This window comes from Carassius gibelio, chromosome B11 (genome assembly GCF_023724105.1).
Source record: "Carassius gibelio isolate Cgi1373 ecotype wild population from Czech Republic chromosome B11, carGib1.2-hapl.c, whole genome shotgun sequence".
NCBI classification, from domain to species: domain Eukaryota; kingdom Metazoa; phylum Chordata; class Actinopteri; order Cypriniformes; family Cyprinidae; genus Carassius; species Carassius gibelio.
The window spans coordinates 24,326,866-24,345,354 of record NC_068406.1 but is presented as its reverse complement, the minus strand read 5'-3'; the positions used below and the strand labels follow the sequence as shown (position 1 = coordinate 24,345,354).

At 36.2% G+C, this 18,489-nt stretch overlaps 1 protein-coding gene across 1 annotated transcript; it reads left to right on the top strand.

Moving 5' to 3' along the window:
• Positions 1-1,291: 1,291 nt before the first annotated feature.
• Positions 1,292-16,807, top strand: clcn4 (chloride channel, voltage-sensitive 4). Its single transcript, XM_052569921.1, has 12 exons — positions 1,292-1,459; positions 3,133-3,287; positions 3,364-3,463; positions 5,956-6,143; positions 6,433-6,555; positions 6,910-7,116; positions 7,208-7,288; positions 9,201-9,746; positions 11,037-11,223; positions 12,738-13,133; positions 15,572-15,788; positions 16,316-16,807. Exons 1-12 carry the CDS (start codon positions 1,444-1,446, stop codon positions 16,404-16,406), a joined length of 2,307 nt encoding a protein of 768 aa, XP_052425881.1. The 5' UTR covers positions 1,292-1,443; the 3' UTR covers positions 16,407-16,807.
• The last annotated feature ends 1,682 nt before the right edge of the window (positions 16,808-18,489 follow it).

Genomic DNA, 18,489 nt, shown 5'->3' with positions numbered 1-18,489 from the left:
CATACCTACTGTTAATGTAATTTGGGCTGCATCTGAAATAGATCACAACATTGATATTACCCGAAATGTTAAAGAAATATGCTGGAAAAACACATGTAAGAACAGCCGAAATGTTTAAAACATACAGTTCAGCAGAATGATAAAGTATAGACTCTTTAATTTTATGCAGTTTTGCTGTTTTGTGGTCATCTGCTCGTTTTTACTTTGACTATATCACTCTATACAGACTAATACAATCAGAAACAACAATAATTTCACATATTTATGAAAAATCACTTCAATGGTACGAGAGACTGAATGTTTCTATTGGACTCCAGCTCAAACTATTTCAAATATAGTGAATTATGCAACAAACTCCATCATAAAGCACAGTGTTTCCATATAACATGTATTTTGAGCTGAAGCTCGTCGTATTGAAGGAGTTTTGCACTAGTTAGCATTAACTGGTTACCTCACATGAATATGTTCATTGATTTGATCTTTGAAATGGAAAATGTATGTTTTATTTGTAAATATCATAGTATAGTAATATCATAATTCAGTTAATGTCATAAAACTCTAGTTTAAGCCATTAGTAGAGCTGAGTGTCATGTAAACACGACTGAATGCGCGAAAAGAGAAGACAAACCGAGTCATTTACGCGGGAACCGCTCCGATTGATTCAAATTCAAACTTGTGACCTCGATCATAAAGTTCAAGTGATTCAAAAGCAAAAACAAGGTCAAGAGCTTTTTATTTGCGAATTTCGACATCAATTTTTAAAATCATTTGTAATGATTTTAAAAAGCACGTAGTGATATGTGATGGATAGCCTACGCAGCTTTTAGAATCCGTTAAACCATGGCGTCGCAAAATGATTCAAAGCGATCGAATCCGATCGCGAATCGTGATTCAGATTGGGACTTTATATTGCGCATTGCATATCATTTGATTTATGAGCGGGTTGGCGAATCTTTTGCTCCAAACAAAAAAAAAGATATTCACATTTCAGTGCTTTTAAAACATTATAGGCTATGTTTTTTTTTGGGAGACTTCACGGTCATGACACAGCATAGAAAATAATTTGTGTATGATATGATATACATAGACATCGAGACGTTCACGTCACGTGATATTTGTTCCTTTTCTCAGCGCATATCAGAATTGACCAATCATTATCGTTTATGATGGTCTGCTTTTCACACAGACTTCCTTTTGCAGTTTTCCTTTTGTATTCGAATAGATCATCATTTTAATATAAAAAAAACGCCCTTAAATTTTGATGCAGCTGAACAGAGCATTTTCAAGCGTCTTCTTGCGGTCTGTGCGCAGGCGCCGCTACGCGCTGACGTCATCTCTGTACGTCGCCGTCCTGCCGCATCAGTTTATTCCATATTCTGATATTATGATGGATAAACACTACAAATCATCACTTCTTCTTTAATTTATCACACAAACAGAGATATGGCGGAGGCAGAAGGTGAGATCCATCGCATGCGAGTGTGTTTGTTCGATCCCAATCATCGTGCACCTGCTCTATAAGACAGTCGTGTTGTTATTATGGGTTCATTTGAGCGCATTTCATGTCTTTAATGTGTTTGTGCGGGTGTTTTTAAACATGTTTATGCTGCACTGATAGAAATACACCTGTGACATCTGATCTGAGTGTTATTTCTGTAACAAGGCCTCTGCGTGCGTTCATTTCCATTTCCATATTATATGTATATATATATATATATATATATATGTGTGTGTGTGTGTGTGTATATGTATGTATATATATATATATATATATATACATATGTATATGTGTGTGTGTGTATGTATATGTGTGTGTGTGTGTATATATGTATGTATGTGTGTGTATATATATGTATGTGTGTGTATATATATGTATGTGTATGTGTTTGTATATATATATGTATATATGTGTGTGTGTATATATATATATGAATATATGTGTATATATATATGTATACGTATATATATATATATATATATATATATATACACACACACACACACACACACACACACACATATATATATATATATATATATATATATATATTGTGACAAATAAATATTACTGAACACCTACTACATTGTTTTTTCTTAAGATATACAACAAAAGTAAATAAAAAAAGACATAATAATAATAAAAAGGCCTATGGTACTGCAATGTTTTTGAGTGGATTTAGTTTTAAATATAAATTATATATATATATATATATATATATATATATATATATACATTTAGTTATTATAAACATGTAGTTAAAGTGTTTACTTAAAAAAATTTTAAGCTGTAGAAAATGTGACAGTAAATCTTACAATACTACTGTATTTTATTAGAATATGAATTTCACAGCTTAAAACCCATTTAAAAAATATTTTAAAATGAATGCTTCTGCTTATGTGCATGAAGTTATTTAAAAATGTACAAATAAAAATTAATAAATTGAAAAAATATGAATAATAATTGTTTCTTAGTGTATGTGAACATATTTAAATGTTTTATTTAAATGCATTTTTAGTGCATAGTGATGGAAGAGGTGATACGATGCATGATATTCAACACTGTAGACTACTTCAGGAATCACTGTGTTGCACTCTGGTAGTTATTTATTTATTTATTTATTTTCATGAATACTTCTGCTTACAAGCTTGAGATAACCTTTAAACTAAAAAAAAAAAAAAAAAAATTATAATATAAAAATCTTAAAACAGCAAACCTTAAAGTAAAGTGTTCCTGCTGTATTTGAACGATTCCTCATATGATGCAAAATGTGAAAAGGTAGGAGAAAAAGGTGCACAATATTGCAATATACTGTAATATATTAACTGTGTTGCACACTGGCAGTTTCATGCTATTTTTGTAATCGCTTATAGGCTTTTTAAACAAACGCTTGTGCATGCATGTTTGAAATAAATTTTTAATTGAATAAATAAAAATAAAACATAATAAAAAAACTAAATATGAAAATAATTTGTTCCAACTGTATATTAAAGTTTTCTCATATTTTTATTGAGATATCATTAAAGTTTTAGCATACACGTTCCTCCTTTAATAGTATTCAAAAGCATCCCAGGATGAAGTTTGATGAGAGAATGTGTGTTTGGAAATATATTTAGTGGTTTATTCCTCCTCAGGCATCAGCACTGCCACTTCTACAGAGGAGATAAATGGCGCCGGGAACCTGATGGACTTCTTGGACGAGCCGTTCCCAGACGTTGGCACTTATGAGGACTTTCACACCATTGACTGGCTGAGAGAGAAATCCAGAGACACGGACAGACATCGGAAGGTGAACCGGACTTCCTGACACTGATAGCGTGCATTGTATTCAGTAGTGCACTGGTTTATTTTGTGTGTCTTTGCAGATCACCTGTAAGAGTAAAGAGTCCATCTGGGAGTTCATTAAGAGTTTGCTGGACGCCTGGTCAGGATGGCTGGTGATGCTGCTGATTGGTCTGCTGTCAGGTGCTGAGACATGACATCACTGACTAGAAACACGCCCAACATTCCAAAAACACTGTTACAATGTGATCTCTGTGCGAGGTGTGTGATTGTTATATTTCTATAAAAATCCAAAATAAATTTTTCTGTTAAAGTAAAAATTGGTGATAAATTTATCTTTCGAAGGGAATTAAATAGCAAGCACTTTGGGTGTCTTGTTAATCATACCTATTTTAATATAAAAGCAACATATATTAAATTTTATCATCTTTATCAGCAACACAGTGCATGAGTGTAAATTAGGCGATATCCGCCTTTGATCTCGTAGGTATCTGCTCCACTTCTCGTCGAAATGTCAAATGCCGATGAAGACACAGCTGTTTCATGATTGGCCAGATTCACCACATGACAATGATCACGTGTGTTTCGGGTTTATTCTAACCTTTTCAATTCCAATGATGGCCCCAAATATGTGTTTTTAGAATGGTAAAAGCTTTTTTACTGCTGTCACACTGTTGTATTGAGTCACGTTTGTCATACAACACTGATAAAAGCATATACCCCCACTTTATTAGTATTTAGATAGTATATTATTATGTTGAACTTTATTCTTGAAAAGACGGTGCTGTACTGTATATAAAAAGTGTTTCTTTTGCTCATTAAAATGTTACTGAAACGTCTATGTATTTGACAAATATTGCATTTAATTAACTTCATCTCTTATAAAGTATGCAAACACAGCTTGAGTGTCACAGACAGGAGTAAAAAGTGTCCGGCTTGATGTGTCTGCTTTCAGTTGCGCCCCTAAATGCAAGCGAGTGCTCTAGATGATCGGCGTCTGTAGGCATGCTTCAAGTCAAACGCACCTAATACTGTCCAGAGACACGCCCACTCATGACAACACTGTTCAGAGACACACCCATTCATGACATCACTTTACAGAGACATGCCCACTCATGGCATTACTGCCCAGAGACATGCCCACACATGACATCACTGTTCAGAGACACACCCACTCATGACACCACTGTCAGGTGACACACCCTCTCGTGACACCACTTTCCAGCGACACGCCCACTTGTGACACCACTTTCCAGCGACACGCCCACTCGTGATACCACTGTTCAGAGACACGCCCATTCATGAAACCACTGCCCAGAGACACGGCCACTCATTACACCACTGTCCAGAGACACGCCCACTAATGACACCACTGTCCAGTGCTACGCCCACTCATTACACCCCTGCCCAGAGACACGCCCACTCATGACATCACTGTCCAGAGTCACGCCCACTCATGACACCACTGTCAGGTGACACGCCCACTCGTGACACCACTTTCCAGCGACACGCCCACTTGTGAAACCACTTTCCAGCGACACGCCCACTCGTGATACCACTGTTCAGAGACACGCCCATTCATGAAACCACTGCCCAGAGACACGCCCACTCATTACACCACTGTCCAGAGACACGCCCACTAATGACACCACTGTCCAGTGCAACGCCCACTCATTACACCCCTGCCCAGAGACACGCCCACTCATGACATCACTGTCCAGAGTCACGCCCACTCATGACACCACTGTCAGGTGACACGCCCACTCGTGACACCACTTTCCAGCGACACGCCCACTTGTGACACCACTTTCCAGCGACACGCCCACTCGTGATACCACTGTTCAGAGACACGCCCATTCATGAAACCACTGCCCAGAGACACGCCCACTCATTACACCACTGTCCAGAGACACGCCCACTAATGACACCACTGTCCAGTGCAACGCCCACTCATTACACCCCTGCCCAGAGACACGCCCATTCATGACATCACTGTCCAGAGTCACGCCCACTCATGACACCACTGTCAGGTGACACGCCCACTCGTGACACCACTTTCCAGCGACACGCCCACTCGTGACACCACTTTCCAGCGACACGCCCACTCGTGATACCACTGTTCAGAGACACGGCCATTCATGAAACCACTGCCCAGAGACACGCCCACTCATTACACCACTGTCCAGAGACACACCCACTAATGACACCACTGTCCAGTGCTACGCCCACTCATTACACCCCTGCCCAGAGACACGCCCACTCACGACATCACTGTCCAGAGTCTCGCACACTCGTGACAACACTGTCCAGTGACACTCCCACTCGTGACTCCACTGTCCAGTGACACGCCCACTCGTGACACCACTGCCCAGAGACACGCCCACTCGTGACACCACTGCCCACTTGTGACACCACTGCCCAGAGACACGCCCACTCGTGACACCACTGCCCACTTGTGACACCACTGTCCAGTGACACGCCCACTTCTGAAACCACTGCCCACTTGTGAGATCACTGTCTTGAGACACGCCCACTCGTGACATCACTTTCTGGAGACACACCCACTCGGACACCACTGTCCAGAGACACGCCCACTCGTGACATCACTGCCTACTGACACGCCCACTCGTGACCAGAACTCTTTCATCATGTAACCTCTCTCTGGTCTCTCTCAGGCACGCTTGCTGGAGTGATCGATCTGGCTGTTGATTGGATGACGGATCTGAAGGAAGGCGTGTGTCTGTCTGCGCTCTGGTACAGTCATGAGCAGTGCTGCTGGACGTCCAATGAGACCACCTTCGCCGACAGAGACAAATGTCCTCAGTGGCAGAAATGGGCTGAACTGATGACGGGATACACTGAGGTAAAGCAGAGGGATTAATAAGTTAAAAACTCATTTTTATGCAATGCTTTTTTAGGATATCCAAAACCCTGATATGGCTTAGTGCAATTATCAAGTCACAAAATCTGCAATTTAAATAAAGGGATATAATAAATAAATATATTTCCACCAAAATAAAGTAGTAAACATGGAAACATTTTTGATTGCCATTTGAAATTAGTCACAATTTTTACTCGTTTTTTCCCCTCCTGTCATGCACTCCTAGTTTGTGTTTCTCTTCACTCTGATGTGTGTGTGATTCTGTCATCAGGGCGCAGGTGTGTACTTGCTGAACTACTTCCTGTACGTGCTGTGGGCGCTCTTCTTCTCCTTCCTGGCCGTGTCTCTGGTGCGAGTGTTCGCTCCATACGCCTGCGGATCAGGAATACCAGAGGTGCAGAAATTAAGCTAATATGTGTCCCCCCAGCACAGAAGCAGTCATCAGTGTCACAGGTTTATTTGGAGCAATAGACAACAATACATTGTATGGTTCACAATTATACATTTCTCTTTAATGCCAAAAATCATTAGGATATTAAGTTAAGATCATGTTCCATGAAGATATTTTGTAAATCTCCTACCGTGAATATATAAAAACATAATTTTTGATTACGTTTTCTCAATATTTAGATTTTGTTGCATGCTCAGATTCCATATTTCGGCCAAATATTGTCCTTCTTACAAACCAATATTTATTTAATCAGCTTTTTAGATGAATAAATCTAAATTTCAATAACTTATGTTTTAGATAAAGACGATCCTGAGCGGCTTCATCATCCGCGGGTATCTGGGCAAGTGGACGCTGCTCATAAAGACGGTGACGCTGGTGCTGGCCGTGTCGTCTGGCCTCAGTCTGGGGAAGGAAGGGCCGCTCGTGCACGTCGCCTGCTGCTGCGGAAACCTGTTCTGCAGCCTCTTCTCCAAATACAGCAAGAACGAGGGCAAACGCAGAGAGGTGCGCACATCTGCCCGCTGGAGGAGACATGACTGATGTGAGACAGGAGTCAAAGGAATATGCTGAAATCTTCTGCATACGTTTGTTTCAGGTTTTGTCGGCAGCTGCGGCCGCAGGAGTGTCTGTTGCATTCGGAGCTCCAATCGGAGGAGTTCTGTTCAGTCTGGAGGAGGTACAAATAAACACACACACACGTTTGTTTTTGTGTAACGTGTGTTCATCCCATAGGTGTAATGGTTTTTATAATGTAGAAACTGTATATTCTATCGCCCTACACCAACCCTACACCTAACCCTAACCCTCCGGGAAACTCTGTGCATTTTTACTTTCTCAAAAAAACACATTCTGTATGATTTAGAAGCGTTTTGAAAAATTGGGACATGGGTTATGTCTTTCTCTAATACTGAAATTTCCAAACTGCCGACATGTTTGCGGCATTAGTGCGCCTCTATTTGATTGCATTACGTCATTGTTCGGTCAGTTTCAGTTGCCGAACATTCTGTGCATCCATAATATGTTTATAAAATATTTAAAATGAACAAATCAAGTTTGTCGATGATTCAGTGACTCATTCATGAAGAGAGTCACTTGCTTTATTTCCAAACTGAATCAGCACTCTGAATGAATTGAGTGAGTTAATGATTCAATGGCTCATTCATAAAGAGAGTCACTTGCTTTGTTTCCGAAATGAATCAGTGGTTTAAACGAATTGAGTGAGTCAATGATTCAGTGACTCATTCATAAAATCAGTTACTTGCATCGTTTATGAAAGAATCAACAATTTGGACAAATCGAGTGTGTCAATGAATCTGTGTCTCATTCATAAAGACCAATCTCCTTGCTTTGTTTCCGAAATTAATCAGTGGTTTGGACAAACTAATTGAGTCAATGATTCAGTGACTCATTCATAAATACAGTGACTTGTTTCGTTTCTGAATGAATGAACCAATGATTCAGTAACTCATTCCTTAATTCAGTCACTTGCTTTGTATCCGAAATGAAGCAGTGGTTTGAATGAATTGAGTGAATCAATGATTCACTGACTTGTTCATAAAGAGAGTTGCTTGCTTCATTTCCAAACTGAAGAAGCAGTTTGAATGAAATGAGTGAGTCAGTGATTCAGTGACTCATTCAAAAATACTGTGACTTGTTTCGTTTCTGAATGAATGAACCAATGATTCAGTGTCTCGTTTATAAATTCAGTTACTTGCTTTGTATCCAAAATGAAGCAGTGGTTTGAATGAATTGAGTGAGTCAATGATTCAGTGACTCATTCGTAAAGAGAGTCACTTGCTTTTTTCCAAAATGAATCAGTGGTTTGAACAAATTGAGTGAGTCAATGATTCAGTGACTCGTTCATATAGACAGTTACTTGCTTCATTTCCAAACTGAATCTGCCTTTTGAATTAATTGAGTGAGTTAATGATTCAGTGACTCATTTATAAAGAGAGTCACTTGCTTCATTCCCGAACGGAATAAGCAGTTTGAACCAATTGAATGAACCAATGATTCAGTGACTCATTTAAAAACTCAGTTACTTGCTTGGTATCCGAAATGAATCAGTGGTTTGAACGAATTGAGTGAGTCAATGATTCAGTGACTCATTCATATAGACAGTTACTTGCTTAATTTCCAAACTGAATCTGCCTTTTGAATTAATTGAGTGAGTTAATGATTCAGTGACTCATTTATAAAGAGAGTCACTTGCTTCATTCCCAAACGGAATAAGCAGTTTGAACCAATTGAATGAACCAATGATTCAGTGACTCATTTATAAATTCAGTTACTTGCCTTGTATCCGAAATGAATCAGTGGTTTGAACGAATTGAGTGAGTCAATGATTCAGTGACTCGTTCATATAGACAGTTACTTGCTTCATTTCCATATTGAATCAGCCTTTTGAATTAATTGAGTGAGTTAATGATTCAGTGACTCATTTATAAACTCAGTTACTTGCTTGGTATCCGAAATGAAGCAGTGGTTTGAATTAATTGAGTGAGTTAATGATTCAGTGACTCATTCATAAAGCCAGTCACTTGCTTCGTTTATGAATGATTCAGCACAAATATTTTGTGTGTCTGCAGGTGAGTTATTATTTCCCTCTGAAGACATTATGGCGGTCGTTCTTCGCGGCGCTGGTGGCGGCTTTCACGCTGCGCTCCATCAACCCGTTTGGTAACAATCGTCTGGTTCTGTTCTACGTGGAGTATCACACGCCGTGGTACATGGCCGAGCTGGTGCCGTTCATCCTGCTGGGTGTGTTCGGGGGCCTCTGGGGGACGCTCTTCATCCGCTGTAACATCGCTTGGTGCCGGCGGCGCAAGACCACACGGTTGGGCAAGTACCCGGTGCTGGAGGTGATCGTGGTGACGGGGATCACGGCCGTCCTGGCCTTCCCCAATCCCTACACGCGGCGTAGCACCAGCGAGCTGATCTCAGAGCTGTTCAACGACTGCGGCGCGCTCGAGTCCTCACAGCTCTGTGATTACATCAACAACCCTAACATGAGCCGGCCCGTGGACGACATCCCCGACAGACCCGCCGGCCCCGGGGTCTACAGCGCCCTCTGGCAGCTCACACTGGCCCTCGTCTTCAAGATCGTCATCACCATCTTCACATTCGGCATGAAGGTCAGAACCACCGTGCTCTCTTGTGTGAAGGTTAATTATATTATTTTAGAATTACTTACAGTATATGTGAGCCTGGATCACAAAACCAGTCATAAGGGTCAATTTGTTGAAAGTGAGATTCATGCATCATCTGAAAGCTGAATAAATAGCTTTTCATTGATGTGTGGTTTGTTAAGAGAACAGTATTTGTCAGAGATGCAACTATTTGAAAATCTGGAATCTGAGGGAGCAAAAAAATCTAAATCCCGAGAAAATCATCTTTAAAGTTGTGCAAATTAAGTTCTTAGCTATGCATATTACTAATCAAACATTAGGTTTTGATTTATTTACGGTAGGAAATTTACAAAATATCTTGACGGAACATAATCTGTACTTAATATCCAAATGATTTTTGGCATAAAAGAAAAATCGATAATTTTGACCCATACAATGTTTGTTTCTCCCCAGTGACACATACAGCAACATAGTATTTATTAATATTTTGAATTTACTTAAATTTTTTATATGACAGTTTTATAAATTTTATATGCTTTTGTTATTCTAACTTATTTTATTGCGCATTGCGTCACTCGCTCTAGATTATTCGCGGAAGATTTATAAAAACATTGCGCGAATAATCATGATGAAGAATACTATCTATGATTGCTGCTTTGTACCTGTTCTGGAAGTCCCAAATATACTGGAAAGCCTGTCTGGCTTCACAGCACCAGCACTCCTGGAAATTTTTCAACTTGCGCGCATTTCGCATCATTTCAATTAGACTCTATTCATGTCTCTACATTGGCTTTGTATGTATTCAACTCGATCGAATAATTAGCGTTTGGTGTGAACTCAGCATAAGGACTGGTCGGGTAATTCCTCCAAGAGGGAACAGTAAATTTAAAGGTCTGTGTGAAGGGATTTGCTAATGAAGTGAGCGAGTGCAGGCACAACTTCAGGAGAAATGGCTTGAAGAAGATGAGAAGGAATAGGATCAAGAGGGCAAGTAGTAGGATGATTAGAAAGGATGAGTTCTGCGTGTCTCTAAGAGGGAAGAGATGGATTTAATTTGATTAATGAAGAATGTGGCAAAGTCATCAGCTGTTAGAGTTTTTGAAGGAGGACACAGCAGCGAGGAAAATGTTTTAAAGAGCATTCGAGAGTTAAATTGTTAATTTTGTTGTGAGAGTATCTCCTTTTAGCATTTAAATAAATTAAATGCATACTGTTTCCAAACTCACTTGCGATAATTGTGATCTCAGTTCTGACCGAAACCATCCTGATCCTGATCCTGACTGTGATTCTCCTCAGATCCCGTCGGGTCTGTTCATCCCTAGTATGGCGGTGGGTGCCATCGCCGGTCGTATCGTGGGCATCGCGGTGGAGCAGATGGCTTATCATCATCACGACTGGATCATCTTTAAGAACTGGTGTCGTCCTGGAGCAGACTGTGTGACCCCGGGTCTGTACGCTATGGTCGGAGCCGCTGCGTGTTTGGGTGAGACGCTCCAGATCCAGAACCTCTTCAGATCGGGATGTGATTTGATGATGTAGATTATAAACTTTTAGACTCGCAGAAGGGAAATCCCTGATCAGATGTGTTTTTAGGGGGTATCTATACAGAATCTGATGTGGAATATTGTTTTATTCACCATGCAAGTCTATTTTTAATTTGACGCTGCTTTTTTTAAAATTTAATACTCATGGCTGAGATGCTCACTTTACTTGTCAAAGCAATTTTTCATTCTCATTAGATATTTTTATGATGTTTTCTGCGATTAAAGGTGAAATAAACAAAAATATGTCTATTTTACAAAACTACTTAAACTTAAAAATAAATTAATGCAAAACGGAATGAGCATTTTGATTGGACTAACATTTCTTGGTTCTACGCTTTACACATGATATATAAATACAGATAAATACATTTAAACCAATTATCTTAATCATTGCAATCGGGATGTGAAGGGACTTTTAACCGGCATAACAAAAAATGTTTCCGAAGACAATCACTTATTGCACCTTTAAAATAAAATACTTAAACGGAAATATTTTTTTTTTACATGTACCATTTCTTACATACTTAAATTACTAATACAAAATAATACAAAATAAATTACATTTAAATAGAAATATAAAAAACTAATAAATTTTTTTTTTATGTATTTAAAATGTAAAACAAAAACTAAAATGCATTTTTTTTTAATAATAAATTAATTAATTTAATAAATTGATTCATAGATTAGTTAAAAAGAATAGACGATGTTATTAAAATAAAGCTGAAATAAAATAAAAGCATTAGATGAAAAACTTAAAAATAACATAAACATAAATTAAACATAAATTAAAGCTAAATGGAACAAGCACTTTAATTGGATGTGAAGAGATTTCAACCACTATAACTAAAAATGTTTCTGAACACAATCACTTATTGCACCTTTAAAATAAAATACTTAAACGGAAAAATTTTTTTACCATTTCTTACATACTAAAATTACTAAAACCGAAATAGAAATTTAATTTAAATAGAAATATAAAAATCTAATAAAAATGACAAAAATAATATTAAAAAATACATTTTTAATTAATTAAAATGAATAGACAGTAAAACTATTGAAAATAGTTTTCTAATATTGGAATAAAGCTGACATAAAAATAAAATCATTAAATGATAAAAAAAAAAAAAAATTTATTAAAAAACTAAAACAACAAGCACGTATCAAAATTACAGAATAATATAAAATAAAAATTAACTGATTCTAAATATTTAAATGAATAACATGTAAATGACAGTAGGTTTTGCTGGTGTAGATTATAAAGTGAAGTTTAATATATTGTGTATATTTCTTTATTTGTATTTAATTCTAATAATTTTTTCTCCTTATTTTTTCGGATATTTCATTATTTGTATATAATTTTCTCTTATTTTCTTCGCACAGTCTAAAAAGACTATGCCAGACCTATATTTCACCGTTTGTTGCATGTCATATAACGATGTCTGTGCTGATGCAGGCGGTGTGACGCGGATGACGGTGTCTCTGGTGGTCATCATGTTCGAGTTGACCGGGGGTCTGGAGTACATCGTTCCTCTGATGGCGGCCGCTGTCACCAGTAAATGGGTGGCCGATGCCTTCGGGAAGGAGGGCATTTACGAAGCTCACATCCAGCTCAACGGCTACCCGTACCTGGACCAGGACGAGTTCACGCACCGCACGCTGGCCACCGATGTGATGCGTCCACGCCGCAACGAGCCTCCTCTGGCCGTCCTCACGCAGGACAGCACCACGGTGGAGGACGTGGAGACGCTCATCAAAGACACCGACTACAACGGCTTCCCTGTGGTGGTCTCGCGCGAGTCTGAGAGACTCATCGGCTTCGTGCAGAGACGAGACCTCATCCTGAACATCAGTAAGACACATGCACACAGTGCTGCGGTCGAATACTCATTGAATTTAAAATATGCAAATGCAAAAATAATGCATTTGAATTTTAGGTGTGCGTCAAGTTTTTTTCCCCAATCCCATTGCATCTCATGCTTCTTGCATCTTATCCGTTTTCGGTCCTTTGTATTAAACTATGCAATACATGATGCTATTTTGTTTCTAATTGTTTAAGCAACTTAATTAATTATATATGGTCCACAAACATTGATTTGAATATCATGCACTTGTTTCAAAGAAAGTCGTGTTATCTTATGCTTTGAAGAAACGTGCATTAATAATATTTAGCTCGATGCGCCCTCTTGTGGCAAAAAGCTTTTTTCACCGTAACTGAAATTATATGTTTATATTCGAATATTGATAATATTTAAATTCGAATTTACCGAGCGGACCATTCTCTGTTGATCCAATTTGGATGAAATTCGATCCAGCTCATCTCGGTGGCAAATTTCGAGTATTCGTTGAATTTAAAATATGCGAATGCATAAAAACAATGCATTTTAATTTTAAGTGTGCCGTCAGATCAGTGGAAAATGAAATGCAATGACAATGTAAGTACGTAAAGTTTTTTAATAGCTTATCCACTAGATGAGGCGTCGTTATGTTTTTTATTTAAAATATTGTGAAAAAAAGAGAAGAGCAATGCAAAGAAGATCGTAAGCCGAATGCATATTTATTGCATTTTCCTAAGGGACATCTACAAGCATCATGTTCTAGTTCAACTTCAGTTCAAAAACATGTTTCGAGACTTTGTTTCCCATCCTTATGCATCTCATGTTTTTAAACGGATAAAGTACTTTTTATTGGTTTTCGGTCCTTTGTATCAAACTATGTAATACATACATGATGCTATTTTGTTTCTGATTGCTTAAGCAACTTAATTAATTATATATGGTTCCCAAACATTGGTTTAAATAACCATGCACTTGTTTCAAAGATCGTCGTGTTATCTTATGCTTCGAAGAAACATGCTTTAGTAATATTTTGCTCGATGCGCCCTCTTGTGGCCTCAGGAGAGAAGCAAAAAGCTTTTTTTCCACGTAACTGAAATTATATGTTTATATTCGAATATTGATAATATTTAAATTCGAATTTACCGAGCGGACCATTCTCTGTTGATCCAATTTGGATGAAACTTAGAATATTCGTTGAATTTAAAATATGCAAATGCAAAAACAATGCATTTTAATTTTAAGTGTGCGTCAGATCAGTGGAAAATGAAATGCAATGACGATGTAAGTGCATAAAGTTTTTTAATAGCTTATCCACTAGATGAGGCGTCGTTATGTTTTTTATTTAAAATATTGTGAAAAAAGAGGAACTGAAGTTGCTCAGTTCCATATAATACTGTATAGGAATAATCGTGCATTTAGTAAGAGTGGATTATATACATTTTCTATATAAAAATTAGATTTTGCTTGTTACTTTTGTTAATAAAAGTACATTTTGAATGCATCCCAACTGAAGCTCAGTGCTTTCCTGTCAAATCTGTATAAACATGAAATAAACAAGAAACAAGCATGTATTATTATTATTAGCTGTTCTTATTAATGCAAAACAAACCGTACCTCCAGCATCTGTAGAAACTGTCTGGGGGGTATTCCATAAAGCAAGTTATGTGACATACATTTTAAAAATATTAGTTTAATAAATGATGTGCAATTCTGTGCAAACGTTTTTATTATTATTATTGTTTTTGAAAGAAGTCTCTTCTGCTCACCATGGCCTGCATTTGATGTAATAAAATAATAATAATAATAATAAAAATTGATTTAAAAGTGATTAAAAATTGTGAAATATTATTAGAATTTAAAATAACTGTTTTCTATGTAAATATATCGTAAAATGTAATTTATTTCTGTGATCAAAGCTGAATTTTTTATTACAATAAAAAGCTGAAATAAAATATAAATATAATTATATTTAAATATGAAAAATATGAATATATACTATAATAGTTTATATAAATATATATTAAAGTTTAATTCAAGTGACAAAAAAAAATCATCCAAGAAGAATAAAACAGCAGTTTATGTGTTATTTAAATAATTATATGCACTACTTCGCAAAACATTGTCAATAATTAAATTTTTTTAATGTTTTTGAACGAGGTCTCTACTGCTCTCCAAGACTGCGTTTATTATTTTATTACATGAAATATAATGAATCATGTTATTTATTACTTTTATGATTATATATATGATTATAATTATATTGTTTTCTAATTAATTATAATCCGTCAGTGTTGTTTTTACTGTATTATTATTACTGCAACCATTAGATGTGTCTATTATAATAATAATCTAATTTAATGAGGCGACTCAAACGATTCCTGTTTGCTTGTATATGACTGCATGCAGTCCAGTGATGTGTGTGTGTGTGTGTGTGTGTGTGTGTGTGTGTCAGAGAACGCGCGTCAGAAGCAGGACGGGGTCGTCAGTAACTCTGTGGTGTATTTCACTGAAGACGCTCCACAGATTCCTGCGTCTAACCCTCAGCCGCTCAAACTCAGACGCATCCTGAACCTCAGTCCCTTCACCGTCACTGACCACACGCCGATGGAGACGGTGGTGGACATCTTCCGAAAGCTGGGCCTGCGCCAGTGTCTGGTCACACGCAGCGGGTAACGCTTTCACACTCAATCCGTTCCTTAAGTGGTCGGAGGTTTACTAAATATCTTCATGGAACATGATCTTTACTTAATATCCTAATGCAGAAATTATGTATACAATGTATTGTTGTATATTGCTACAAATATACCTGTGCTACTGATGTTAACAAATGAGACCTTGCTGTCTTTTTTAAAGTGTTAATATTGTAAGAAAACGATACTTTTATTGATCAAGTGTGCATTAAATTAATCAAGTGACAGTAAAGAATTTTCTGAAGATCATGTGACAGTGAAGACGTGTCGAAATTCAGCGCTGCATCGCAGAAATAAATTACACTTTAACAGAGATTCACAAAATAAAATGCTGTTTTAAGTTGCAATAATATTTAACAATTTATTATGCATTTTTTTAAATAAATGCAAAAACATAAAAATAAAACGAATTTCATTTTAATGCATCAAACTGTGATGAATCCCCTTTCTAAAGCATGCATTGTGTCTAATCGGTGAAATCATCGTCTGTTTCTCTCTCACATCAGACGTTTGCTGGGAATCATCACTAAGAAGGATGTTCTGCGACACATGGCACATATGATGAACCAGGATCCCGAATCCATCATGTTCAACTGAAGCTCATCTGAAGATTCACCAGTGTTTTTTACTGCTGTTTATGTTTTTATTTGACGTGCATTACTTCAAGCCGTGATGATCAACTGTTAAACATGTGACAGGTTTTACTCTTATTATATACATTTATTAAATGCAAAAGGTCAGAAATAATTCAGAATACTTATCTGCTGTATGATAGTGAGTGTTTCGTCCAACGCTAATCATTTCTGTTTTGTTGTTATTTATTAATTTAATGTGAATGTTAGTTCTGAGCTACACGTTTTTTTGCCGTTGCATTGAAACATGAATATTGTCCTTGTAAAATAAACAGTGCATATACAGATATTAATGTTCAGCCGCTTCTCCAGCACATGAAACTATGAGGGTATGTCATAATAATAAAAACTATCATTATTATTAAATGTTTTCATTGCATTCATTTTTAAATTTAATTTATAAACTATTTTCTAAGTACAGTGAAAATGACAATATTGAAAAATTGTATATTGTTATTAAACAATGTATTATTGAATTATTTTATATTATATTCATTACAACATTTTTAGAAAGTACAATAAAAAATATATATCTAAAAAGATCTCAAACTATTATTAATTAAATAAGGACGTTATCGCGTAATTTTATTAGATTTAATTATTTTATTCATAAAATATTTTCAGAAAGTATAATACAAAATGATGCATGGTTGGAAAGATAAATCTTAGACTTTCTCTATAAAAAAAAAAAAAGAAGAAGAAAAAACAGAGAACTCTAATACTATAAATAAATGTGCATGTATTTGTTTTAAAAGCAGAAGACTGACAAAGTACCAAAACATCTGATTATTATTATTTTAACAATTAAGAGAATTACCTGCTACTGTGTTTTTTACAGTAACTTTTACAGGTCACAGTTTAATAGAAACAAACTCAGAAGCATCAGTTCTACTTTTTCCATTCACTATATATATATATATACAGTACAGACCAAAAGTTTGGAAACATTACTATTTTTAATGTTTTTGAAAGAAGTTTCTTCTGCTCATCAAGCCTGCATTTATTTGATCAAAAATACAGAAAAAAAACTGTAATATTGTGAAATATTATTACAACTTAAAATAATAGTTTTCTATTTGAATATACTTAAAAAAAAAAAATTATTCCTGTGATGCGCAGCTGAATTTTCAGCATCATTCCTCCAGCCTTCAGTGTCACATGTAACATCAGTCGATCACATGATCATTTAGAAATCATTCTAATATTCTGATTTATTATGAGTGTTGCAAACAGTTCTGCTGTCTAATATATTTGATCAATAAAAGGTTCAAAAGAACTGCATTTATAAAAAAAATACAATTCTAATAATATATTTTCTTTACTATCACTTTTTATCAATTTAACACATCCTTACTGAAGAAAAGTATTGATTTTATTTATTTATTTAGTGTATATTGTTATAACAAAATATTTATATTTTAAAAACAGTTTTTTTTTTTTTACTTTTTATTCATCAAAGGATCCTAAAAAGTATCACATGTTCTGAAACAATATTAAGCAGCATAACGGTTTCCAGCTTTTATAATGAATCATCATATTAGAATGATTTCTAAAGGATCATGTGATAATGATCCAAGAAATTCAGCTTTGCATCACAGAAATAAATGTTCATTTAAAGTATAATACATTTAAAAACAATTATTTTAAGTTGTAATAATATTTCACAATATTCCTGTTTTTTCTGTGTTTTTTGATCAAATAAATGCAGGCTTGATGAGCAGAAGAAACTTCTTTCAAAAACATTAAAAATAGTAATGTTTCCAAACTTGGTCTGTACTTATATACTTATATATATAAAAAAGTATAAACTGCTGGTAATTTCATCAAAAATAATAAAGAAAAGTCTCAGTATGCAATGATAAATGGAGAGTTGTGGTCACATGACGTCACCAGATGAGTTTGTGTCTTCATCAGATTTGGAGAAATGTAGCATTGCATCAGTGTCTCATCAATGGATGCTCTGCAGTGAATGGGTGCCGTCAGAACGAGAGATGATAAAAACATCACAATAATCCAGTGTTGAGTACTCGAGACTCGGACTCGGTCTT